Genomic DNA, 25,396 nt, shown 5'->3' on the forward strand with positions numbered 1-25,396 from the left:
CCAGGGCTTCCAGCCACTGCAAGCGACTCCAGATGCATGCACCCCCTTGTGCATCTGGCTAACGTGGGTCCTGGGGAATTGAGCCTTGAACCGGGGTCCTTAGGCTTCACAGGCAAGTGCTTAACCATTTAGCTATCTCTCCAGCCCCACTCTCCACTTTGTTTACTGAGTCGGGGCTCTCAGTTGAAACCAGAGATCGCTGGTTTTGCTAGTCCATCCTGCTTGTCCTAGCATCCCCTCTCCACCTCCTGGGTGCCGGGTTATAGGCAGGCCACCGTTACAACCTGGCATTTATGTGGGTGCTGGCCATCCAAACTCCAGAAAACACTTTACCCACGGAGACATCGCCTCAGTCACTGTTGTTATCTTTATTTATGCTTTTATTTTAGTATGTTTGGTTCATCACATCACACATGCCTCCCACCCTCCTGCCACCATCCAGATGCAGCCTGCCTCGTGGTTGTGGCATGCCAGGTGCCCATGTCCTGATCCCTGCTGCCTTCCCCAGTGACTGCCTTGCCAGCGTGTGCCGCTCACTGTGCTGTTCCGTGTCGCAGGCCCTTTCACTGGCTTCTGCTGGTCTGAGACAGTCCTCCCTTGACTTCCCATCATGCCTCGGCTCATCGTTGAGGTCATTGGTTAGAAGTAGCCTTTGCCAGCTCTCGGGTGGCAGCCTGGTGTGAGCTTGCTGTACCTGAGGTGCCCCTGGAGGCACTGGCCTTCATGTGACCTCCACAGGGCCAGAGGGCAGCACTTTGAAGATGAATACTTGCTCTGTGCTGCCCAACACTTCTTAGCTCCCAACACAGAGACCTTATTTAATAAACCTCAAATGAAGGAATGGGGTGAATAAAATTAAGGAATAAAAGGAGTCAGCGGCACAGCGAAGGGCCTGGCGGTGGCGGCCGGGCCTGTAATCCCAGCACTCGGGAGGGAGCTGAGGGAGGACCGAGTGGGCTACCCGGTGGGGTGGGATGGGGGAGGGAGAGAGGAAGGGGAGAGAGAGGGGAAGCAAGCGTAGTGTCTCCACTCTGGAATCAGCAGCTTACTTTGTGATGTGTTGAAGTACTTCAGAAATCCAGAGAAAGGACTAGAGAGATGGATTAGTAGTTAAGATGCTTGCCTGTGAGGCCTAAGGGCCCAGGTTCGATTCCCCAGTACCCACATAAGCCAGATAGCATATGCATTTGGAGTTCATTTGCAGTAACTGGAGGCCCTGGTGTGACCATTCTCTCTTTCTCTATCTGTCTCTTCCTCTCTCTCTCTCTCCCTTCTTCCCTCTCTCAAATAAATAAATAAAATATTTTTTTAAAAAAAGAAAGAAATCCAGAAAAGGGTGCTAGCAGGGCAATTTTTCAACAAGGGCCAAAGCACAGTGCAGGCCTGGAGCCCTCTGAAAGCCTGCACAGGGGTGAAGACAGAGGGACACCATGATGGCCAGAGGCCCTGATCTGCTCAACCCACTTGGTGCCTGCAGTGAGTCCTTCTCTGAGGCAGAGGACAGTATTTCCTGACTACAGGAAGGCTTTATCTCTGTGACACAATTTTCACAGTTTCTCTTCTCCTTTGCCATCTGTGGAAGCCACCTTGGATGTGAAGTGTACTTGAGAACTGAAGTGACAGGAAATGATCTGCCTTGGAGATTTTCGGGGAGAGTGGTTTTCCATTTGTTCAGCTGGAGTCTCGGGACCCTGTGCACCGCAGGCATCTCCTAGCAGCATCTCACCCCAGCTCTGACAGCTTAGCACATACGTGAGTGGGGGACCCTGTGGCATGGTGGCCTTGTGACCTATTACCATCTGTTATCCTTCTGCCCAAGAATTTTATGGTCCCCTAGACTAACCCTAACTGGTTGAGAGCTATGACAAGACAAGCTTACCAGTAACTGACCCTTCCTTAAAAATGATGGCTCAGTGTGTAAAGTGTTTTCCTTGAAAACATGAAGACTTGATTCCCCAGAACCTATGCAGAAATGCCAGGCATGGTGTAATACCCCTGTAATCTCAGCACTGGGGAGGTGGAGACAAGACGATCCCTGGAGCTCACTGACCAGCCAGTCTAGCTAACTGATGAGTGATAGTCAATGAGAGATCCCATTGTAAAAAGATGTGGCCTGCTCCTGAGGATTAGCACTGAGATTTGCCTCTGACCTACATGCATGTACTCACACATGCACCCACCCACATATAAACATGCGTGCATCCACATACATGTGCAAATAAAGTTAGTTTTTAAAAGTTAATGAGTGGGGAAGGAGGGCTCCTGACCACTAGTCATCCCGGGAAAAGCTGTCCTCAGACTTTGGGTGACCAGGGCTTTTCAGTATGTTTATCTTTGAGGGAAAAGGACCACTTCTGTAGGAAGACCCCACCACCACCACCACCACTGTGTGGCAAGCTGGTGGTAGCTGGCTTTCATATCTCAGCTCTGCTGGCCTCCCCTCTGAGCATGTAGAAGAGCTCAGAGTAAGGGAAGTGCAGCACAGGTAGTACATCTCTGAGAATTCATGGGTGAGGAAGGCAAACAACAAAACCCACAGAGGACATTGTGAGTTGCCAGAGGGGAGCTAGTGAGCCCGCTGCCTCACAGAGGGTTGGCTTGTGGCACCGGGCCAGCTTTCTTGGCCTAAGAACCAGTGTCATGACAAACATCAGGCCACCACATAAACCAGATGCACAAGGTGGCGCATATGTCTGCAGTTTGTTTGCAGTGGCTGTAGGACCTGGTGTGCCCATTCTCTCTTTATCTGCCCCCCCATCAAATAAATAAAACATAAAAATACATTAAAAATGTAAAGAAACCCTCTCTCCCTTAAGTTACGTCTTGTGAAATATTTGGTCCCAGCAATGAGGAAAGGGGCCAGGACCAGGTATGACTGTTCAGCCCCTCACTGCAGTAGGCACGTGACAGGAAGAGTCACTAGCTTTAATATGTCATGGGCCATGTTGTCTGAAATGCTCTTGGGCCAGAATGTCACCAGGAATCTTAAGCTTCCGTCCTGTATGCACACTATATCCAGGGATGTCATTGGGTTGCCCTCTGTAGAGACAGTGACCCACGTGACAAGCCTGTTGCCTACAAGTGGCACGTGGAGCTCCAGAGCTTGGCCCTCCTCGTTACCTCCCACATGTGGCCAGCACTGAGCATCATTGCTCTGGTGCAGTTTCTGGAAGCTTCTAACATGCTCTACACCCCGTGAAGGGAGCGCCTGATATGATGAGTGTGTCCACGGGTCTTCTGGGCCAGTGGCAATGGTGGCTTTCTTTCAGCAATCATGGAATTTCATGAGCCGTAGGCCAGTAATGCGCTGTGGTGTGGTCAGAGGTAAGGGAGCGTGGGCAGACAACCATGTCACGGGCTCACACTTCCCAGCCCCACTGGCAGGTAAAAATCCAGTGACATTGTAGAAACATGGGGTGCTACCCTTAATGAGCTTTGAATGCACCAGCTGACAGGCTTTAAGCACCTCTGCTTGGTGTGGCATTGGCAATGTAGAGCCACAAGCCCTTCTGTGGTTGTACCAGTACTCACTGGGACATCGGGGTGGATTCTGTGAGCAAACCAATTAGGTCAAAGCCACCAGCCAAACAAGATGAGCTTGCAGGCGGCTAACTGAAGAACGCGGTGATTTCAGAGAAGGAGAGCGGGCTCAGATCTGGTGCGCACGATATCCCTGAGGGCTGGGAGCACTCAGTGGACGGAGGGTGCTCCCCGGGTATCAAAGTGTTGTCCTGACGCAGTGGAACCCCCCAGAAGAGGGCACTCTGGTGAAAAGCTCCTGCTGGATGTGGTCGGCATTAATTACACAGAGGTGCCAGGAGCAGTGGGTTCCAAGCACTCTAGCACACAGTGCCCACATTCCTCTCACTGGACCACGTGACCATAACGGCATTCACTCATTATTCATCCCACAGACGGTGTCAGTTAGCACAGACCTGGTTCTGTAAGATATCAGAACTTACTGTCCTGTACAGTTTATCTAAACGGCACACTGAGATAAGAAGAGGCCCAAGCCGCTTGGGAACTTCTGGACTAGGTGCTGTAAAGACAGTGGCCCTGGGAGCAGTGTGGGTTGAACTCTCTGCCAGTACTTTGAGGGCTTCCTAGCTGTGTGACCTCAGGGCAGTTGCTTGACTTCTCTGTTTCCATCATTCTCATCTATACAATGCAGATACCAGTAGTCCTTACCTGCTTGGGGGTGGGGCCAGCTGGATGCAATTCACTGCACACATTTTTGGAGGGGGATCAACATGTGCCCTGGGGGTGGCACGTGAAACCAAGCTAAGAGTCCCTGCCCTTGAACACCTTCACTCTGGCAGAGTCAAAGAGTGGGCCCGCAAGCCCCAATCCCAGGTTCTGGGAGGCGGTGTCTCACTGCTCCATGCCTCTGTCACCGTCCGTGATCTTGTGTGCCTGTGAGTGGCACTCTGTTCTTAGAGACACATCACGTGGGGCTGAGAGTTAGTGTTCCATATTGGATGGCAGGGATGGCAGGAGCCAAGCCGAAAACAAGGCTGACAGGAAAGCTGGAACATGGCGTTGGTGCAGGTGCCTGGGGAGGGTCTGGGCACAGAGACCTGAAGAAAGTGTGGAAGATGGGCAGATATTGGTGGTGGGGGCATGAGGTGCCAAGGTCCTGAGGCAGGAGCAAGCAGGTTTTGTGTGTGTGTGTGTGTGTGTGTGTGTGTGTGTGTATGATCTCGGGGAAGTTGGAACAGGCATTAACCTAGGGCAGGTTCTGCAGGGGCTGCTATGCTGCACCTGTGGCAGATAATGAAGAAGGCGTCACAGCATAGCACCAAAGCCTGTGGCAGCCAGGTTCAGGAGAAGCCACTGCAGGTGTCTGTCATGGGTAGGAATCAGCTGGTAACGGGCATGTGTAACTTGCAGCTTGCCACTATAGGTGTGACCCAACACATTTATAGAGGATAACTTCTTGTCACCAGTGTCAAAAGTGGCATTTGTGTTCACATTTGTGTGTGTATGTGGGAGGGTGTTCTTGGGAGTCCCAGGAGAGGAGGGAAGGACAGGAGCCACCAACTTGTTATAAGTGATGATGTTTGCTTAGAGCTAGAACTGAGCGTATACCAGTCTAGGAATGGGGATTCTGTCATGCACAGCTGAGTGGCCCGTGGGGGCCTTTGACTCTCTGATGTCCAGTTTTACCAAGGTTCTTTTGGGAAGGTCAGGGCAATTGGAGAGGATGTGGAGAAAAGCAGCAAGGAGAATGAAGTGAGGCGCTGGGAGCTTAGCTCAATGTTAGTACTTGCCTGCTGTGTACAGAGCCCTTGGTTCAACACAACAAACAACCCAGCCAGGTCTTGTGTGCTAAGTTCTCTTGCAGCCAATGCCACTTCCCATTAGCAGTTCTTTCATTGGACCTGCCCAATAGCCCTGGCAAATAGAGGGCACTGTACCAGAATCATAACCTCAGCCGGCTGCAGTGGGGTCGCCCCTGTCAAGCTTGGTGGAGAGATCATCAGGTGTCTTCATGTTGTGGGAATGAAACTCCTGGAGCTGGGCTTGTGCGGTACATAGCCCCGACACTCATACAGGGCCCCCCGACACTCACACAGGGCCTGAGCTGCTCACGAGGTCACTTTTGTTTCACCTGTGGTACACTGCTGGGACGGACCAAAGCAGGAGCTAATACACAATGCCCGGAGAAGAGCGCTGCTGGCACCTGGCTGTCCCTTAGACAAGGTCAAAGAAAGAGCAAGCCACTCAGACCCAGAGGTCTGGGGAGGTCCACGGAGCCTGTCTGTGGGCAGTTGGGGAAGGGACCCAGAGCCCTTCTGCCACATTGGTAATTTCCTGTCCCTTGGCCACATCCCAGCTGCAGCTGGGCCTCACACACAAGCCAAGACTCACACCCATAATTCATTCATAAACATTTATTTCTCTCTAAATCAGCAAATAGCGGTGCCTGTCAGTGGCAGAGTGGGTGTTGTTTGGAGTACTGGTCCACTTGGCTGGTTGGCACGGGATTGGGAGGGGGGCTGGCAGTGGCTTTGTCATGCCATTTGACAGCATTGAACATAGGAAGCAGTGCTTCCTGGCATTGCCCACGGCAGAAGTCCACATGGCCGGCCTGCGTGCTCCAGGTAAACTTGGCCGTGACCAGCTCTGTAGACAGCAGACTTCCTAGTGGAGTGTGTTGGGGGCAGGTATCTGCATTTCCACAATGGTGATGGTGGCCACAAGCCATCCTGAGGGCAGTGAGCACTCACTGTGTTCCAGAGAACACCCACCCTCTCTTCTTGAGGGCAGAGGCTGCTGTCGGCCTGGGAGAGGCTCAGATCCCCAGATGGTCCTTAAACTGCAGATTGGTCAGTATGCACGGCTGTCTGCTGGCTCCCGGGCTGGAGCATTATTGAGAAGTAAACACTTCATGATTGTGCATAGATGGATTTATTAGTGTAACACATCCACATTGAGTATATAACCTCAGTCATCTGCTACCTCACTCCCAGCACAGCAGTGAGGAGAATCACTTGTTTGTTTTCTAAATATTTTATTTATTTGCAAATGCAGAGAGAGAGAGATACAAAGAGAGAGAGAGAGAGAGAGAGAGAGAGAGAGAGATACAAAGAGAGAGAGGAGAGAGAGAGAGAGAGAGATACAAAGAGAGAGAGGAGAGAGAGAGAGAAGACAGAAATGGGCACCCAGGGCCTCCAGCCACTGCAAATGGACTCCATATGCATGTGCCACTGTGCATCTGGCTTTGTATGGATTCTGAGGAATTGATCCTGGGTCCTTGGGCTTTGCAGGCAAGTGCCTTAACCACTTCTTTTTTTCTTTATTTATTTGCAAAGAGAGAAGGAGAGAGAGAGATTGACACACCAGGGCCTCTAGCTGCTGCAAGTGAACTCCAGATGCATGTGCCACTTTGTGCATCTGGCTTTATGTGGGTACTGGGGAGTCAACCCCAGGTTGTTAGGCTGTGTAACCACTGAGCCATCTCTTCAGCCCTTGACTCAGGTTTTTGAATGACTTTTCTTCTCAGCTCTCTCCTTCTTTGCCAAACACATCTTGATTTGGCCCCTTGGCCACAGTTTATGCTCTCATGGCCCCCAGCCAGCTTCCTTCCCCCTGTGTTCTCACCAGGTAGATGCCAATGCCCAGAAAAGTTCAGGCACATTCTTGGGGTTGCACAGCTCACAGACTGAGGGGCCAGAGTGGGAAGCCCCAAGCAGTTGGCACTAGATTCTAGGAGCTGTCCTCAGGAAGGCAGGAGGGCTATCCCTCCATGTCCCCGTGGCAGTGACCACTTCAGGTCCCTTCTGCTGACTGCATTTGAATTTCAGACCCAACTAATGATAGCACTTGGGCCTCACTTTGAAAAATAAAGTGTTTCAACCCATGCAGCCCTGCGATGTGAGGTGATACTGTATGCACATTAAACATCAAATGATTGTTAACGTATTGATTGAAGCTTAACCCACATCTGGTATGTAAGAGATGGCACTCCTCCGTGGCTGTCAGACCTCAATAAGCATGTTTAATAATTAATTGGCATTAAGCAAACATAATCGGGTGACTCTAAATTAAGAGTGCAATGGAGCGGGTCGTGACTGGAAAGGCACGGTGGGGTTTCTTCGCATCAAGTTCAGGCCTTCTGTCTGGTGTTTCACAAGTCAGGGGAAATTCTTGGCTTTCAAGACTTGGCTAGGCCTCCTGCGGCCTCCTGCCACAGCCCGGCATGCTCCTGAGCCAGCCCCCAGGCCCTGGCGGGTGTTGCTTCTTGGCCTTGTGGTGCATTTTGGAGATCTGCTTTTAGAGTCCTGCCATCCCCAGCCAGGCGTCAGGCGACGTGAAAGATGTTTCCCACTTCAGCTTTCAGCTGAATGCGTCAGTTCTGCTGTGGGCTCCTCTTGGAGGCTGAACTCCAAGTGCTGACTGGCTGGTCCTGCCAGAAGTCGCTAGGGCAACTGTCACTGGTCATCACAGCTGTGTGTCCTGTGTGCTTCTCTCGACAGTCCTTGTGTTTCACGGGGGTCGTTAATGTCTCTGTGCTGAGCTGATGTGTCCCCTATTCTTGAACATAGACTGGGAGGAAGCTGGTTTCACACACGAGGCACATGAGGCACACCATAGTATTCTAGCCCTTAGGGACAGTAGCTAACATGTCAGCAACATGCATGGAGGCCACCCTATTGATGGGGTGTAAATGATATGGTGGTACTTCAAAAAAAAGTAACATGTGCACGACAAACTAGAGCAACACACTAGTGGGCATATATCCGAAAGGAAGGCGGTCAGTGCATGAAAAGATGCCTGCATGTCCATGCTCATTGCTGTACTCCTCAGGACGCTAGCCATGGTGCAGTGTCCACCCAAGGACAGCATAAAAAGCACATGACAGATGCACATCGTAGAGCACCATGCAGTCTTAGAAATGGGCAAAATGCAGACTTCATGTAACGTGAAGACAATCAAGTACGGGAAGAGCTGCCATGGGCTCTCCCTCATATCTGGCCTGTTGGGATGGTTGTCCTCATAGAGGTAACCAATAGAAGGGTGGTCATTAGAGACTGGGGAGGGTGTGGGAGGGAGCTGGGGGAGGGGGCTGCTCACTGGGCACAGGGTTACTCCTAGGGAGGAGGAGAAGTTCCATATTCACTCACACAGTAGGTGACTGTATTTAGCAACTGTGCATTGGGTATTTTAGAACAGGCAGGAGATTTTGAATACCCTTGTGACAAGAAAATGGTAGAGGCTGAAGGGGCTGCACCTAACAGTCACTCTCCCATGACCATCACACAGCATCTCTACATCTCGAAGTATACATTGAGCCCACAAATGTGTAGGTTTTAGTAACAGCAAAATAATTGAAGGATAAGAGCAACGTGGACAGTGTGGCTCTAAGTAGGACATCAACCTATAGTGTGAGATCCAAAACTGAGGCAGAAGGTGGCCTCGCCTGACCTCAGCTGGACTGTGCATGTCACCACTCATGCCTTTCCTGTCTGCTGGTGTCCAGCAATGACCACAGAAGGCCTTGAGCATGAGTTTCCACATAAAATGAGTTGCACTGGGTGGGCAAATCCATGAATATGGAAGCTGGGAGCCATAGGGATGGATTTATCAGGTTCCATTGAGACAAGCATCCTGCACACAGGCATCCCGTATCCTCTGCCCAGCCTTGAGCAGTTGTACCTGGTCCTGCTATACAATGCTCAGGTGTTCAATGCCCAGGCACACAATTCCTGTGGCGCCTTAGCTCGCAGCACACAATAAATAAATGAATGTTGAATTCAACTGAGTTGTTTCCAGTAAGGATCCAACGCTCATCCTGTGATGTTATGTGGGTCAGTTTGACAGGACCTAGGATCACCTGAGGGATTATGTAGATGAGGCTAGCCTCTGGGCATGCGTGTAAAGGATTGTCTTGATGGGAGAGCACTGGCGGAGGGAGGCAGCATTCATCACTCCCTGCTTCCTCACTGTGCTGACTGTGAGCAGCTGCCTCAAGATCCTGCCACCACGCCCTCCCCACCATGATGGACTGTAAGGTGAAATAAAGCCTTCTACCCTGAACTGATTTTTGTCAGCTCTTTTTGTCTCAGCAACCAGAAGGTAACCAATATATGCCCTCTTTGCTTCTCTGCAGCCATCCTTTCTTTCCAAGTTCATTGCTGTTAAGCCCTTGTCTCTTCTGATAACTGTTCCTCTAAGGCTCATGCAGGAGCAAGAAAGAGCACGTAGGCTATTCCAAGGCATGGGGAGGGACACTCCTGGGCGAGAGGGGAAACCATCCCTAGGACCTCATGCATGTGAGTCCGCATACACGCTCCCCATAGGGAGAAGTGAGTGCAGGCTTGCGACCTCCCGAAGAACCACTGGAACGGGCGGGCCAAGCTGTTCTGATACTGTGGGCTCTCCCATAGTTCCCTGCTGTGGCTCTGCCTAGCTTGGAGCTGCCAGCAGGGCTGCTCCGGAGTCTGAAAAGCTGTGGGTTCTGCAGGGATCTGTGGAAAATTACATTTTTGAAGACTCGTTTTCTTCCTATGGATTGAAGGACATAAATAAAGGTATATTGTGAAAATTGTGCTGACATACTTTAAAATTAGAAAACAAAGACAAGACAGCATGCAAACTCGCACCACCCCCTCAAATAAACACATCAGTGCATGGACGTAGTTGGGTACATAGCCTTCCAGGTATAACTCGGTCGTTCACATGGAACTGTGTTTGTGGCCTCCACGGGGTCCCTCCTCCCACGACCTCATAGGCCGTTGCACCGTCACGAGGTTCATGCACCCTCCTCTCACTCAGCGACACCCTCTCCCCTGGTGGCTTGTGCTGTAGCTTGCTCTAGTTCTCCCCGTCTAAAAGCAGTGCAGCCTGTTCTTGTTCTGATGCTAGTCCACCTCTGGGGTGGTTCTTCATCCAAGTCATCGGAAGTCCTTATGGACATTAGGAAGGGGATGTTTATCAGGCTCTTGAGAGCAATGTCTAGTCTTTCAGAGTGCAGGGTGTACCCATCTCAGCAGGCCTGACCATCACTGGGCTCACTTTGGATCTTTCAGAGTGTGGGGTATACCCATCTCAACAGGCCCGACCATCACTGGGTCATTTTGGGCCTTTCAGAGTGTGGGGTGTACCCATCTCAGCAAGCCCAACCATCACAACTGGGGTCCTTTTGGATCTTTCAGGGTGTGGGGTGTACCCATCTCGGCAGGCCTGACCATCACTGGGGTCATTTTGGATCTTGGCTAAATCCAAATGAGGCCCATAATTTTATTCCTCACTGTGGCCCACAGCACATCTACCTTCCAAGATCCCTCCCCCACCCCCCGGTGGTCACCAACCTTACCCTATGTGTACATGAACAAGTGTGAATAGGCAGAAATTACGATAAAAAATTTAAATCTTCATAATACTGACAAGCAGTTGTCTTTTACTTTCTCTCACTATTTCTGGGTCCATATCTTCTCAAAGTTTCTGTCTAGCATCCTTGAGTCTTTATTTGTATATACCCACCCATATTCTCTCTTTTATCTTGCTCCTTCTCCAAATAATGGAAAATGCAGCTGCTGAGGATGACAATTGCCAAGCAGAGGCTCGGCGACGAGGAAATTGGTGTGAGGCACTTTGCAGCCCACGAGCGGGAGGACTTGGTTCAGCAGCTGGAACGAGCTAAGGAACAGGTGACCGCCGAGGCCTGCTGCAGCGGGGGAGGCATGCGTGTGGCAGACATGTGGGAAGCAGGGCACACGTGGGCCTGCATCCAGAGGAGGCCCAGGGCGGGCTGGACCTCATCTGTCCTTCCTCAGCTCACTTCTGAGAATCTGTCCCCCAGCAAGGCTGTACCCTGAGCACACCAAGACCCTTTCCCACCCAGCACAGATCGGGAGGAAATATGATATGACACATGGCCTTAATTTGCAAGTTTCTGCTCAGATGCTAAGCAGTGCATTGTAGGCAGGCTTTCGTGGGCATGAAGCCCTACTTCAGAAGCATCTATGAACACCAGGATTTTTTTGCCCTCCTCTTGCCAACTGGTTCTGAAGAGTGGAATAGGGCCTCCGTTCTCTTCAAGTCTGTAGGGATCAGAGCTCAGGCCTACCTTCCCAGGTGTCTGTGAGTCTTCTGACCCCATATGGTAGATGTCCAGCAGGAAGGTGTCCCCTTGCTCCAGCTTTTGCCCAGCATGCTGTGTTCTTTGTGGTCACTGCCTGCTAACAGTATACCAGCTCTCAAAGTCGGCCAACTAAGTGGAGGCTGCATCTTGGCAGGGAAGGCCACAATCCGAGGGCCTCTATAAGTATGGACAATCTTGGGTTTCAGATCGAGTCTCTGGAGCATGACTTGCAGGCCTCCGTCGACGAGCTTCAGGATGTTAAGGAGGAGCGGGCTTCCTACCAGGCCAAAGTGGACAGGCTGAACCAGGAGCTCAACCACATCCTGGGTGGACACGAGGACCGTATCATCGATGTGGACGCACTGTGCATGGAGAACAGGCAGGTTCTGGTTCTGGTACTCAGTGGCAGCTGGGAGTCCTGCAGCCTGCCAGCACTTGAGACTGCCTTCAAGTACAAAGCAAGTCCTAGCCTCCAAACGATAGCAATGTCATATATATAAGTGGTGCTGGACACCCACATATGCCCCCTCTGTCTCCCCATTCCTTTCCCGGTTGAGCCGTGAGCATGCGGAGCAGTGATTGCCGTCAAGGAGAGGGGAACGAATAAGAAAGTAAGCGCAGACATTCCCTTAGCTGTGCCTTTCCCCTCAGGCAGACTCGGCTGTGGATGAGTCTGACTTCGTGTTGTGCCTGGCGTTGCCTCTTCCTGCTTTGTCCCCTGTGGAATCATCTTAATGAGAATTATGTGGAAACTGTGTTAGAGATCCCTTAGGGGGTCTCTGCGGGGGCTGCTTGAAGGCTGGGTGTCTGTGCTTCAGGCGTATTTGACCTTGACCGTATCCACTTAAGAAAGGTCACAGAGCCACACATTTCCTTGCTGCTTCCCTCCAGGACTAGGAGGAAGGTGGGGTGTGAAAATGGTTCTGCCCATGGTTTTCCTCTTTTTCTCTTACCACTTGGTCTGTTTGATTTTCACCTCCATGCCCATCCTGGCTGAACGTACTTTTTCCTTCTAGATACCTTCAGGAGAGATTGAAGCAGCTTCATGAGGAGGTCAGCCTCCTGAAATCCAACATTGCCAAGTACAAGGTAGCGTTCTCCAGACTAAGCTGGAAACTCCCTCCCATGAGGCCAAGGGGCATCTGTCTCCCATTCTCTTATGTGCCTAAGATATCCCAGTGCTGCCTGCTTTCCAGATTGAACCTCATAAGATCCTAACGGGGGTGGCCAGTAAAGTCAACCCCCAGAGCAGCTTTTCCCAGAGCCCCCTTCTGTGCCTATAGTCTGGAAAAGGTTCCTTCCCTGAGACTTTCAACACTCGCATGCTTTCCCTGTGTCGCCTTGGTTCCTATGGACTTAGGGCACCTCTCCATTTTTCCCGTAGAATGTGCGTCGTTGGACGCTGTTTGTCTCACCGGCATCCATGAGCAAATGGTTTCCAGGGATCAAGAAACAAAGACAGGGACATCACAACCCAAATGCTAATGTGCACATCACACTAGAAGGACAGTGTTTGAGTTCTCCCCACTGTTATTTAGTCTAATTCCAGCTCCATTAGTTTGATAATATCTATTTCTGCAGATGTTAGTTGTAAGTGTTATAATTAGAAAACTCTCCTGGGCTTCTCGGCTTTGAAAATAGATTGATGTCTCTTCCTGAGGGTGAAGTTTTACAGCCGACTGGATGCTTGGGAGAGCTGGCTCATTGTCCTGGTAGCTGACATTAGCTTTTGTTCTCAGATATCTCCATGTCTTTCTGCTCAGTGGGGGGGCCATAATTTATTTCACGCCAATCTATATATAAATGTGCAACCAAAGAAATATTAAGCTTTTAATATATAATTTAAAAAACGTATTGATGCATTCATGTAATATTTATTCTGTTTTATGTACCAAGCACTGACTGACTGACTGTATGCTACATACCAGTGTGAATTCAAGAGTTCATTCTAAGAATGACATGTAAGCAGCATATATACACTTCTTTAAGGTAGACATCACTGGTCAGTCATGGCCATCTTTCTAATCCTTCCAGATACAATCTTTGGTGCATGAAAGGAAACATATGCTCCATCTCATGTCTATTACAAAGGGATTTCATGACAGTGACTTCTTCACACATTACACAGTGTTCTTGTTTCAGATTTGATTCACTTTAGGTACACACATTGTGCACCTTTAAATGCAGGGGGCTGTGATCACTGTCTTTCTTCCATGTACTAACAAGAAAAACCCTCTTTATGGGACTGGTATGAGCCATCAGGGTACAGAACTCATGTGTCAGGCCTCGTTTGGAGCTAGTTAGTGTTGTGTGCAGATGGTGGGTGTGCCTCTCCCATAACAAGGTGTTTATCCTTATTGGTTTGTCTCACAGTGGTTTCTGTTTTCTCCCAATGCTGCTGCAGAATGCTCTCGAGAGACGGAAAAGCTCCAAGGGTCAGGGCAAGTCAAACAGCAGTGCTCTCACTGGGGTTCTGTCTGCAAAGCAAGGTAGGACCTCATGCCCCAGTGGGACTTGTTAAGGAACACAGAGCTGTGGTCCACATGCCAGCCAAGCTACTGAGTTTGTGGGTCAGGAAGCCAAGTGTTCTTCAGGGCAGTAGATGCTCAGCCTCCACCTGCATAAGGATCACTGGAGGTAGCAGTCTTCCAGCAGCCTTCCCAGAGCTCCTGATTCGGCAGGTCTGGGGTGGGGACCTGAGAATCTGCATGTCTGCTGGCTTCCAGGAGACCATGCTGTTATTGGAAGCCCTATTCCGAGAACCACTGCCCTAGAGCTTTTCCAGTGACCAGACCCATGTAGACATAGTCCCCTGCACTGTTTACTCTCCTTCCAAGAACACCTCTCCTTCCCTGACCACCAACTGAGCATCTCGAGGATGTGTTTTGACTTCCTTAAACACTTTTCTCCTGGCACATGATGATCGAGTGGAAAAGCTGAGATCATTTCACCATGGAATCTGTGCCTCTTGCAAAGAAGATTTTATTGGTTGTAATTTCATTCTTTGTTCATGTCTGTACCACTGAGAAAACAAGGATCTTCCAGGAATGGTCTGGGAGAATCACTAACTGAAAACCTGTGCCTGGCACTTCATTCAGAAGTCAGTTCTCCACATATGCCTAAGTCGTGCAGGCTAGCCGGCCCACTGCTGCGCTGTTGATGGCCAAAGCAGGCACTGTCACACAGGAGTCTTACCCAGAGCTTCAGTGGCTTTGAAAGTGCTGAGTGTTCCTAAACACTGAGGTTCCTTCCCAAGCAACTTCTTCCCACTGCCAGTAAACTAGAAGAGAGCATCTTAGAATTGTTCTTACACAGGAAGTATAAAAATGTGGAGAAGCCTGTCTGTAGTTAGCCCTGGATACCACACCTAGCAACCTGCTTAGAATGTGGATCCCCGTGTTGAACCTGATGTAGGAAGTGCCAGCCAGACCAAACAGGAGAGCTATAACCCTGTCCCAAGCCTTTTAGAAAATCTATGAAAGAAGCTTATCACTCATGACATTGCTAATCAAAACCGAGAAGAAGCCAGTTGTGGCCCTTTGACATAGCAAGAAATAATCAGCTATAGCCAAACTCTTTGCTACAAGAAAAGTTCCTCATGCATTAATTATATTTTTAAATGATTGGAAATTACATTAATATTCAGCAGTGGCTAAATAAATCATTACATATCAGTATGGACTATTAAAGCTGGCACTAACTTTTAAGTTTTAGAGAATATTTATGTGGACTATTGTTAAGGGAAAAGAGTAGCACTTTTCCCAGTTTAGAAGTAAAAATATTGTGTGACTCTTCTATCTACATACAGCCATAAGCAATAAAGTTCAAAGGAGATTCACAGCGTTTCTTTACAGTCTAGAGGAATACCAGCTACCTGTCACCTGCATTTCTCTCCATTCATCATTCCCTTCTAATGCCACACATTACTTTTGTAATAAGCAAGGGGCTCAGGGCAGAGCCACTGTCATTCGCATGGCAGTATGACTGTTGGCCAGGGTTCTAAACATGTCTGCCCTTACTTTCCTATTTAAGATAAAAATAAACATACCAGGTTTGGGGTTTTGTTTTGTTCTTTCAATTTTCTTTAAAAAATTGTTTACTTTTTTTTTTTTGCAAGCAGTGAGATAGATAGAGAGAGGGAGAGATAGCATGCTCATAACAGGTCCTCTAGACACTACAAACAAACTCCAGATGCATGTTCCACCTTGTGCTTCTGGCTTATATGGGTCCTGGGGAATCAAACCTGGGTCCTTAGGCTTTGTAGGCAAGTACCTTAACCACTTTGCCATCTCTCCAGCCCCTTGTTCTTTCAGTTTTAAGAGTCATTGAGTTAGTTAGAAAGTACCTTAACAGGGCTGGAGAAATGGCTTAGCAGTTAAACACTTGCCTGTGAAGCCTAAGGACACCAGTTCAAGGCTCGATTCCCCAGGACCCACCTTAGACAAATGCACAAGGGGGCACATGCATCTGGAGTTGTTTTGCAGTGGCTGGAAACCCTGGCATGCCCATTCTCTCCCTCTCTCTCTCTGTCACTGTCAAATAAATAAAAATGAACAAAAAAAATTTAAAAAAAGAAAGTACCTTAACATACTGGGCAAATGAAAATATTTCCTCTTAAAAACTTGTACTTGGGGGCTGGAGAGATAGCTTAGCAGTTAAGCGCTTACCTGTGAAGCCTAAGGACCCCGGTTCGAGGCTTGATTCCCCAGGACCCACCTTAGCCAGATGCACAAAGGGGCGCATGCATCTGGAGTTCGTTGCAGTGGCTGGAGGCCTTGGCATGCCCATTCTCTCTCTCTCTCTCTCTCTCTCTCTCTCTCTCTCTCTCTGCCTCTTTCTCTCTTTGTGTCACTCTCAAATAAATAAAAATGAACAAAAAATACTTTTAAATAAAACAAAACTTGTACTTGGCTACATGAGGGTATCGCTTGGTGGGAGCAGAGCACTTCTCTGGAGTGTGCAAGGCTCCGGATGCCCTCCCCAGCAAGGCAACAAGAAAGAAATCCGGGTCACAGCCCACTGCGGCTCCTTTTCTGCTTATCCCTTACTCATAGCTGGTTTTTATTATGTTTTGCTTTTGATCCTTGAGGCCAACTCTCCATACACTACAATAGCATTTCAAAAGTTGGGACTTCCCTTTATCCAGGAAAAACTGACATGGGTTTGTAGTCCCACATTCCAGAAGAATTTGCCACTGAGCTGTTGACTCTCTGTCCTACCTAGTTCAAGACCTGCTGTCAGAGGATCATGGGTGCAGCCTCCCAGCTACTCCACAGTCCATCTCTGACCTGAAGTCCCTGGCCACCGCCCTGCTAGAGACAATTCATGAGAAAAACATGGTCCTTCAGCACCAGAGGCAAACCAACCGGTAGGTGACTGGCCCTTGGGTTGAGGGTGGATAGGAAGCAGGACAGGATTCCAGGAACCAACCGTACATCACTCTTCAAGTTAAGAGGAAAAAAGATGGTGACAAGAAACAGCAAACAGAACAGCACATTGTATTTGGGTTTTATGGCACATTGATTTTCTTTATGAATTGGAGCAAGTTAAAGTAGGTTAGAATAACAGAGAGCAGACTTGAAAGTGTTCGGAGGACAGTGAGAAGACCAGTAGAGCAAGAGTGGTGCGCATGTCGATCCAGTTTTGGTTTCTATTATTGAATACCTGGGATTAAGCATTTATAAACTAACAAGAAAATAAAAGATAATTTACTTCTTATACCTCAAGAGACCAAAAAGTCTAAGAGCAAGCACCAGTATCAAGTAAGGTTTTTCTTGCCACATCCGAACATGACAAGGGTACCACAGTGGAGAGACACAGCAAGCTTGCTAGCCTGGATCTAGCTCCTTCCTTAATGCCATTGTGGGGCCCCCACACTCCAGGTCTCATCTTGGCCTAATCACCTCCCAAGCCTGATTACCATTATCTACATACAAACTTGGAGATGAAGTTTGCAACACTGGAACCTACAGGAAAGCACTGAAGTCATAGCAGGACGAGCTTTCTGGAGTATAACCTATGCTGAGAAGGCATGGCACTCCGTCTGAGGCTGTGCCGTCTCCATCTTTGAGGCATGTTATTTTTTTTTTCAAGAGGGGCTCACATTTCTGCCTTGCACTGTGCAGCTGGTCCTGTCCATACCTAGAACCACAGTGGCGATGGGCAAAGACTAAGCAAGAACAGAAATGGAAGGCTCTGAATCAGAAGGAGCAGGACCAAAGATGTGGAGGTCTGGCAAAGGCAGAGAAACCCAGGAAAGAGGCCACCAGGAGAATTATTGAAAGTATCGTAGAAACAAAATCGAAACGGGAAATGATGAAGTATGGGGAAGACCACACCACAGAAGAAGATGTATGTGCTAGAAAGCAGAGCATCCGAGGGAGGTGAGCAGTCTCCCTGGACGACAAGGTCTTTTACTGACGGAAGTACGCAGTGGTCCTGCAAAATGAAACAGCTGTGGTAACTGCAGCTTCCCGAGGAAGCAGGGATGGGGATCTGTTGGGGTTCTCCAGAAGTCCCTTGCAGGAGGCAGCCCTTTCTAGCCAGTCCTCCATTCTGGCCTGACTCTGCTGGCAAGTAGATCACCTGCGTGCTCAGATGTAGGCTCTCTCGTGAGAGGTGTGGTATAAATTCTAATACTTAATTGTTGTGAGCTCTTTAAGCTCACTGGGCAGCTGCTCTGGGTTGAGGACAGCCCCATCTCAGACCCAAGTACGCTTATTTATTAAAATATTCTCCAAGAGGCCCTTGTGACAAGGAGAAAGGGCAGCAATAGCAGACCAAGGGTTAAAAACACTGTGTCCTTGAGAACGGCTGGAGGAGCAGCCACTTTTTAGACTGTCTGCCCACACCCCCACAGATCCCGAGACCCAAGTGGGGCTCACTGTTGTGCATTGCCTGTGGTGAGAGTTGCTGACTGGAAGCCTCACTGTAAGAGAGGATGTTCTCTCTGGACTTGATCCATGTGAACTCCAGCTGACTGTTTTACCAGGCCTCCCCCAGTCATTTCTGCTGGGTGTTGTGAGTGAGTGCCCAGTCTGATGTCTGTTATTTACTAGCTGCTTGCCATTGGATCCCTCCACTTGCCAGTGGGGCCCTGCCTGCCGTTGCTGCTGGGCCTTGTTCAGTGTCTGGCTCAGTATTCATTTCTTCATCTACTACTGGCCATTTCTTCATTGACTTTTGTCCCTAATAAACTCACTCATTCAAAACTGAAGTAATAGCCGGGCGTGGTGGCGCACGCCTTTAATCCCAGTACTTGGGAGGCAGAGGTGAGGATTGCCGTGAGTTCAAGGCCATCCTGAGACACCATAGTGAATTCCAGGTCAGCGTGGGCTAGAGTGAGACCCTACCTCAAAAAACCAAAAAAAAAAAAAAAAAAAAAAAAAAAAAACCTGACGTACTGTTCTAGATCACTTTTTAAATTGTTAATATTTTATTTTATTTATTTATTAGAGAGAGACAGAAAGGAAGATAGAGAGAATGGGTGTGCCAGGGCCTCTAGCCACTTGCAAATGAACTCCAGACACATGTGCATCTGACTTACATGGGTACTGGAGAGTCAAACCTGAGTCCTTAGGCTTTGCAGGCAAATGCCTTAATCACTAAACCATCTCTCTCCAGCCCACTTTTCTAGTTGAACAATGGGTCTTTGCCTATCATGATAGGCAGTTGGCTTCTTTTTTCTTGTTATTCTGATCTTAGGCCTTCCTATTACTCACTGCCATCTGTATAAAGTAAATTTTCTAGCCACGAGTGAGAGCTGCATGGATCAAAGGGAATAAACATAGACATTTAGAAGACATTTTGATGGGCATACCTTCTTCTTTTAACCAAAGAAAGCAGCAGCTTCCCACTAAGGTCTGTGACCTTCCAAGCTATAGGCTTCTGACTTAGTTCTCAGTATCAGTATTGGATGAGCCTCACATCCAGTTAAGTGCAGTTGACTACCCCCATAGCCTGTGTGCCACTACTGCACTTCTGTGAACATCTTGGCTGGCTGGTTGATTTTGTAACTTGCAGGATCCCCTTATTGTTCACACTGTTGGTGACCTTTATCCCTCAGTAGATTGCATAGCACTTTCCAGCCCTAAGAGAGCTAGCAAGCAGGAAACAGGCTTCCATTGTAGTTTGAGCATAGTCTCTGGATGTCCTAAAGCCACAGCCTGCAGTGTCCTCAGCAAATGAGAATCTTACCATTTAGATCTGGTTGGTAGCCAAGTGCCTACATTATTTGGAGGGCCTTACCACTTAGATCTGGTAGGTAAATAATGGCCTGCATTGTGTTGGGAGCTTGAATCCTGCCTCCCTGCTCCAGACCAACAGCTCACTGCGGCAGGTAACCCAGTTCCGGCACTGGAACTGACCTATGGCTTTAGGGCAAAGCTTTCTTCACCCCTGCAGCGTGCTTTTGCCCAAACATTAAAAGAAAATTTTTTTTGATTTATTTGCAAGCAGAGAGAGATAGAGGAAAGACAGACAGACAGAGAGAATGGGGCTCTAGCCACCCCAAACATGCCACTTTGTATATCTGGCTTCACATGGGTACTGGAGAATCGAACCTGGATCATTAGGCTTTGCAGGCAAGTGCCTCAACAGCTGAGCCATCTCTCCAGCCCAAGACTTACATCTTTTAATTAATTAAGAGATATGTTTCTGTAGTATGATTCATTCTATTATCAGTTTTGTGTATCTCCCTCCTTAGCACCTCCCTCCCTTCACCTTGTCCTCTGCCCCAGGCCCTTCTTCCTCCTGTGTTCTGTCCCTCCACTTGACTGTCTGTATCCCTCCTCTCATCCCTTCCTGCTTCTCCTCTCTCCAGGCCTCATTCTAGCTTCCTAAGCAGTGCAGCATGTGTCTGGAGTTCATTTGAAATGGGTACTGAGGCTTACTGCAACTGTAAACAAATCCAACCATTCCATTTTAGGATTCACACATGAAAGAGGAAAAGAGGCATTTGACTTTCTGAGCCTGGGTAGCCTCACTTAATATAATTTTTTCCGGGTTCATCCATTTTCTTGCAAATTTTATAATTTCTTTTTTTTTCTTACTGTTGAGTAGAATTCACTGTATAGATAATGTACCACATCTTCATTATTCCTTCATCAGATAATGGGCATCTGGGCTGATTCCACTTCCTAGGTATCATGACTAGAGCAGCAACCAACTGCTGAACAAATATCAGTAGCAAAGAGTCTTTAGCGTAGGTACCCAATACTAGTATATCTGGGTCAAATGGTAGATCTACTTTTAGATATTCAAGGCACCTCCATACTGATTTCCACAAGGGCTGACCACGTTTGTACTCCCACTAAGAGTGCATGGGAGTTCTTCTTTCCTCACACCCTTGACAGAATTTGTTGTCATTTGATTTTTTAAAATATTTTATTTATTTATTTATTTACAAGGAGAATAGGCATACCAGGTCCTCTAGCCACTGCAAATGAACTGCAGACACATGCTGCACTTTGTGTATCTGGCTTTATATGGGTACTGGGTAATCAAACCTGGGTCATTAGGCTTTATAGGTAAATGCCTTGACCACTGAGCCATCTCTCCAGCCTGTCATTTGATATTTTGATGATAGCCATTCTGGCCAGAGGTGAGATGGAATCTCAGAACCATTTTAATTTGCATTTCCCTGATGGCTAAAGACACTGAGCATCTATTTAGATGTCCATTAGCCATTTGGATTTCTTCCTTTGAGAACTCACTGTTCAGTTCCTTGCCCCAGTTTTTGAATGGGTTGATTGATTTTTCTTTTATTGATTAGTTTTTTTTTTAATTTCTCTGTATAGTCTAGATGTTAAACCTCTCTCAGATGCATAGCTGGTGAAGATTTTCTCCCACTCTGTAAGCTGTCTATTGGCTCCATTAGTCGTCTGCTTAAGTGTACAATAGCTTTTCAGTTTCATGAGATCCCAGTGGGTTAGTGTTTATGGTATTCCCTGGATGACTGGCATCTCATTCAGAAAGTCTTTTGTACACCTGTATCTTGGGGTCTTCTCTCTGTTTTTGCTTCTAGTAGTTTTAGGTCTTATATTGAGGTCCTTGAACCATTTGGAGCAGAGGGTCTAGAGTATTTCATCTACATGTGATTATCCAGTTTCTCCAGCACTCTTTGTTGAAAATGCTGTCTTTTCTCCAGTGTGCATTTTTGGCCTCTTTGTCAAAGACACACATAGGAGTTTTCAGGTTCAAGGAGGTAACTCACACTACGCAGATGTTCAACATGGCTACACCTCATTCTAAGGATTCAGTAAAATCAGTTGCAGTTTGTATTGAGATGGCACAGTTATTATGGTCGATGGTGCTGTTGCTACTGTTACTATCAACACAGTGTCCCCATTGTACTTTCATGGCCTCTAGTCCTGTGTCAAGTGCTGGTGAATACCAGACCCAAGAAAAGAGCTGCTGCTGACAAGGGTGGGGTCCCTAAGGGAAATGGCTGTGCTATCCAAGGGCACCAATAGCAATGTAAGCAGTCTCTCCACCTCACCTTTGAACCTGGCCTGAGCGCATCCCTCAGCACCCACAGATGAGTGAAGCCTTATCTCGTGTTTCCAAGAGGCAGGTGTGAACATGAACACAGGATCCGATCTCCTTCAGAAACGGCCAGTGCTTGAGCACAGCTGCCGGTGCATCCCAAGGCCATTGGCTGTGAAAAGGGAGCTTGGCTGGAGGCCTGAGCAAAATATTGGAAAGGAGATTAGGAACTACCATGTCTGTGGAGGGGTCAGAGGCATGAAAGCAAAACAGACTTAATAAATGGAGCGAGAATTGAGAGTATCTGTCCAAGATGGTACAGAATTGTAAGACTTCAGGAAAGAGGACAAGAAAAGCTCTAAGCACCTAAGTGAATAAAAGCAGATAGAGAGACACCAGAGCTTCCTTGTGCACTCAGAGGGAAGATGAAGATGCTGCAAGTCAATTCAGGTAAAATAAGGAGGAATTCCAAGCCATATATACGTGCAGGCATATGCATATTCATGCCTCTGTATGTATGTGGGTGTCTGCAGCTAGCTCTGCAATGTAAAGAGGCAGGAGAATAACTGCCATTCTCATGTATCCTGCTGAAGGGAATGAAATCTTTGCTATTAAGGTGATCACTACATTGTTTTAGCACATCCATACCAAGAAAGTCCCCAACTAAAACAAAAAAACAAAAAGCAAAGGTTGCCTTTCAACTTCCCAGGCCACTGCTATTGGAATGTGATTGACATTTTAGACAAGTGTCAGATCATTCCCCAGCGACATTTAATGTTGTGTAGAGTGAACAGCCAGAAAGAACATCCACGCCAATGTCTACCCAGGCACATGGACTCCCAAGCCTGCCTTCCAAGTACCCAGTATGGTCTTGCCCAGCCTGCATTCCAGAGCGTGAGTGTCCCAAGGACTCAGGATGCTCATCATAGAAAATATTCTGAATTCACTGAAAGCATTTTTGAAATGCTTTTTTTTTTTTTTTTTTTTTTTTTTTACTTTTTCCATAGATATTACCAGTCTTGAGAAAAGCAAAGCATATACTTAATTGTGAGTGTTTTTTGAACATATCTCTGGGTTAGGCACTATTCTGGATGTCGAGACTTCAAACATCAATGGGTCTAGCTCAGGTCTAAGAAGACCTCAGAAGAAACATCACCAAGCATGTCCACCCATTTTACTGTTTTTAAAACTAAGATCACCTCTCAAAGCATGAAGATTCTGAAATGACTTGGGGCATTCAGAAGTAATTGTCACCCTTAACCCTAAGCAGTTCTCAACTAGAAATTTCCAAAGATGTTTTGCAATGCAATGGTAATTGTGTAGCTTCATAGGGGAGTCACAAGGACTCAGTGACATTTTAGCATGTATATGACAACGATTCACTTTACTTTCTATCTCCATATGTATTCCCGTAGGGTATTAGTGTTTGCACCCATGTGCAGGCCCCATTGTTAGCACATGTCTTAAATCTGAGCCCTTTTTCTCCCCATTGGAGAACTGCTGGGTTTCCCATAGTCACCTCCCAGGCCTAAGGACACATGGGTGGCTCATTAATCTGTTTTTTTTTTTTTTCTCCCCCCACCATCTCCAGAATCCTAGGGAATCGGGTGGCAGAGCTGGAGAAAAAATTAAGGACTTTGGAAGTTTCTGGTTTGTGGAGTCTTCCAGGTATGCAGAAATTCGTGAAAATTGTTTTCCCTTTTGTTATGGGTTTTGTTTATTTTTAAAAGGGATCTTTCACATAATTTACAAGGAAGGCTCAGCTTGTTTAGTGTCTTTTTATTTAGAGATTATTGCTCAATAATTTACATATGATTTAATTTAGCAACCTTCATGTGAGGAGGGAAGGTTCAGAAATAGACAATCATCGTTCAAGTTCTCATCTGAGGTTTTGCTAACCTAAGTTCTCAAACCATCGTTGCATGCATCTGTTTGTATATATATTTTTAACTTATGAAAATGTCATTAATTCTTTTATTTTTAATCTGTGGGCATCTTATAAAGGTTGTTCTAGGTTCTTCTTCCTAAAATGAATGTGAAAATATACAAAGATTTCTTTCATTTAATCACCGGTCCTAAAAATGAATATAAGATCTTACAAAGATTTGTGCAGTTAAGCCATCAGTTCTAAAACGGAATGTAAAAATGTACAAAGATTTGTTCAGTGTACTCACCAGAACTCAAAACAAAGAGGCAGCAGATTGTTCCAGCCAAAGTGTATTTCACAGCCACCTTCCCCCTTCCCATTTTCATGTAGCTTGAAAACAAAAACTTCCTGAGATTTTTTTTTTTCCACATTGCTAAACCATGTGAGGAAACAGTGAAGTTTCACTTTAATGAGCTATACTTATTCCCTTTATCCTGGCAAAATACCCCTTTCAGAAGACCCCGTCAGCTCTTCTCTGTCGTCTTTACGCTGTTTGGAAACTTATATTATCATTTTCTACCGCCTCCTCGTTCCCTGGAAGGAACACTGTCCGGGTATTTTTAGTCCCTTACCCTTTCTGTGCAGAGGAAGCGGTCTCCTGTCCGCTAGGCTCCTGTGGGCTGCGTTCCTGTACGGGTGAGGAGTGAGAATTGCCACAGGAGGTGTACAGCTTCCTGTGCTCTCCAGAGTACATCCGAATCATTGCCTTAGGTTGCTTGAAAGTGTGTCTCAAAAATTGGAATTTTTTAATGGAGATTCCTTGAACTGGATGTCAAAAGACCTCACAGAACTAATCAGTGGCAAGTGCCGGCCTGGGGATTTGGACGATCCATTTTGCACAAGGCCTGTTTGATGCGGTTCCCACCTCATCCTCTGTGAAGGCTTTTCTTTCATAGCACTGACTTTCTACACAGTGGGACAAATTTGTCATTTATGTGTACAGTCAGATTGCTGTTTTTGTGCATGTACCAACGTTTTGATTTTTTTTTCTGTCAAGATGATTTAGTGAATTTTCTCACTGTTTCATTTCTGTAATTTATGTAAAAAAGATGGACATTGAATAAGTGAATCAGTGCGGGGAATTTTCTGTCTGGTGTTTGGCCCAGGTGAGACTTCACACAAGTATTCTACAATAACACCTGTTTCTCTCCTTGTTTGTGCTGCGGAAGGCCTGAGCTACAATGTTTCGGTCGGATTTGGGAGTATGTTCTTTTTGAAATACGCTTTTGTGACCACTATACATTCTATCACCCCTGCATGTAAACAGCAGAGCCACACATCCCTGTTCCTTTGAACTTTCCCGACCAGCATAGCCTAGTGAAATGAAGAAGTTGATTCGTCCAAAGCAAGCATTCCTGAGTCAAGTTAGCTTAGGGCCTCACCTGGAAGCATTTTAT

The 25,396-nt window shown here is 47.4% G+C and overlaps 1 protein-coding gene across 1 annotated transcript in view; it reads left to right on the forward strand.

The window, feature by feature from the left end:
- Ccdc149 (coiled-coil domain containing 149) overlaps window positions 1–25,396 on the forward strand; it is a 98,389-nt gene that overhangs the window by 55,405 nt on the left and 17,588 nt on the right. Inside the window, exons 5-11 of the mRNA XM_045161253.1 lie at window positions 11,037–11,153; window positions 11,794–11,966; window positions 12,604–12,676; window positions 13,992–14,076; window positions 16,811–16,955; window positions 23,664–23,740; window positions 25,169–25,201. Of these exons, the coding sequence (XP_045017188.1) occupies window positions 11,037–11,153; window positions 11,794–11,966; window positions 12,604–12,676; window positions 13,992–14,076; window positions 16,811–16,955; window positions 23,664–23,740; window positions 25,169–25,201 (703 nt within the window). The remainder of the gene's footprint in view (window positions 1–11,036; window positions 11,154–11,793; window positions 11,967–12,603; window positions 12,677–13,991; window positions 14,077–16,810; window positions 16,956–23,663; window positions 23,741–25,168; window positions 25,202–25,396) is intronic.

This window comes from Jaculus jaculus, chromosome 11 (assembly GCF_020740685.1).
Source record: "Jaculus jaculus isolate mJacJac1 chromosome 11, mJacJac1.mat.Y.cur, whole genome shotgun sequence".
NCBI classification, from domain to species: domain Eukaryota; kingdom Metazoa; phylum Chordata; class Mammalia; order Rodentia; family Dipodidae; genus Jaculus; species Jaculus jaculus.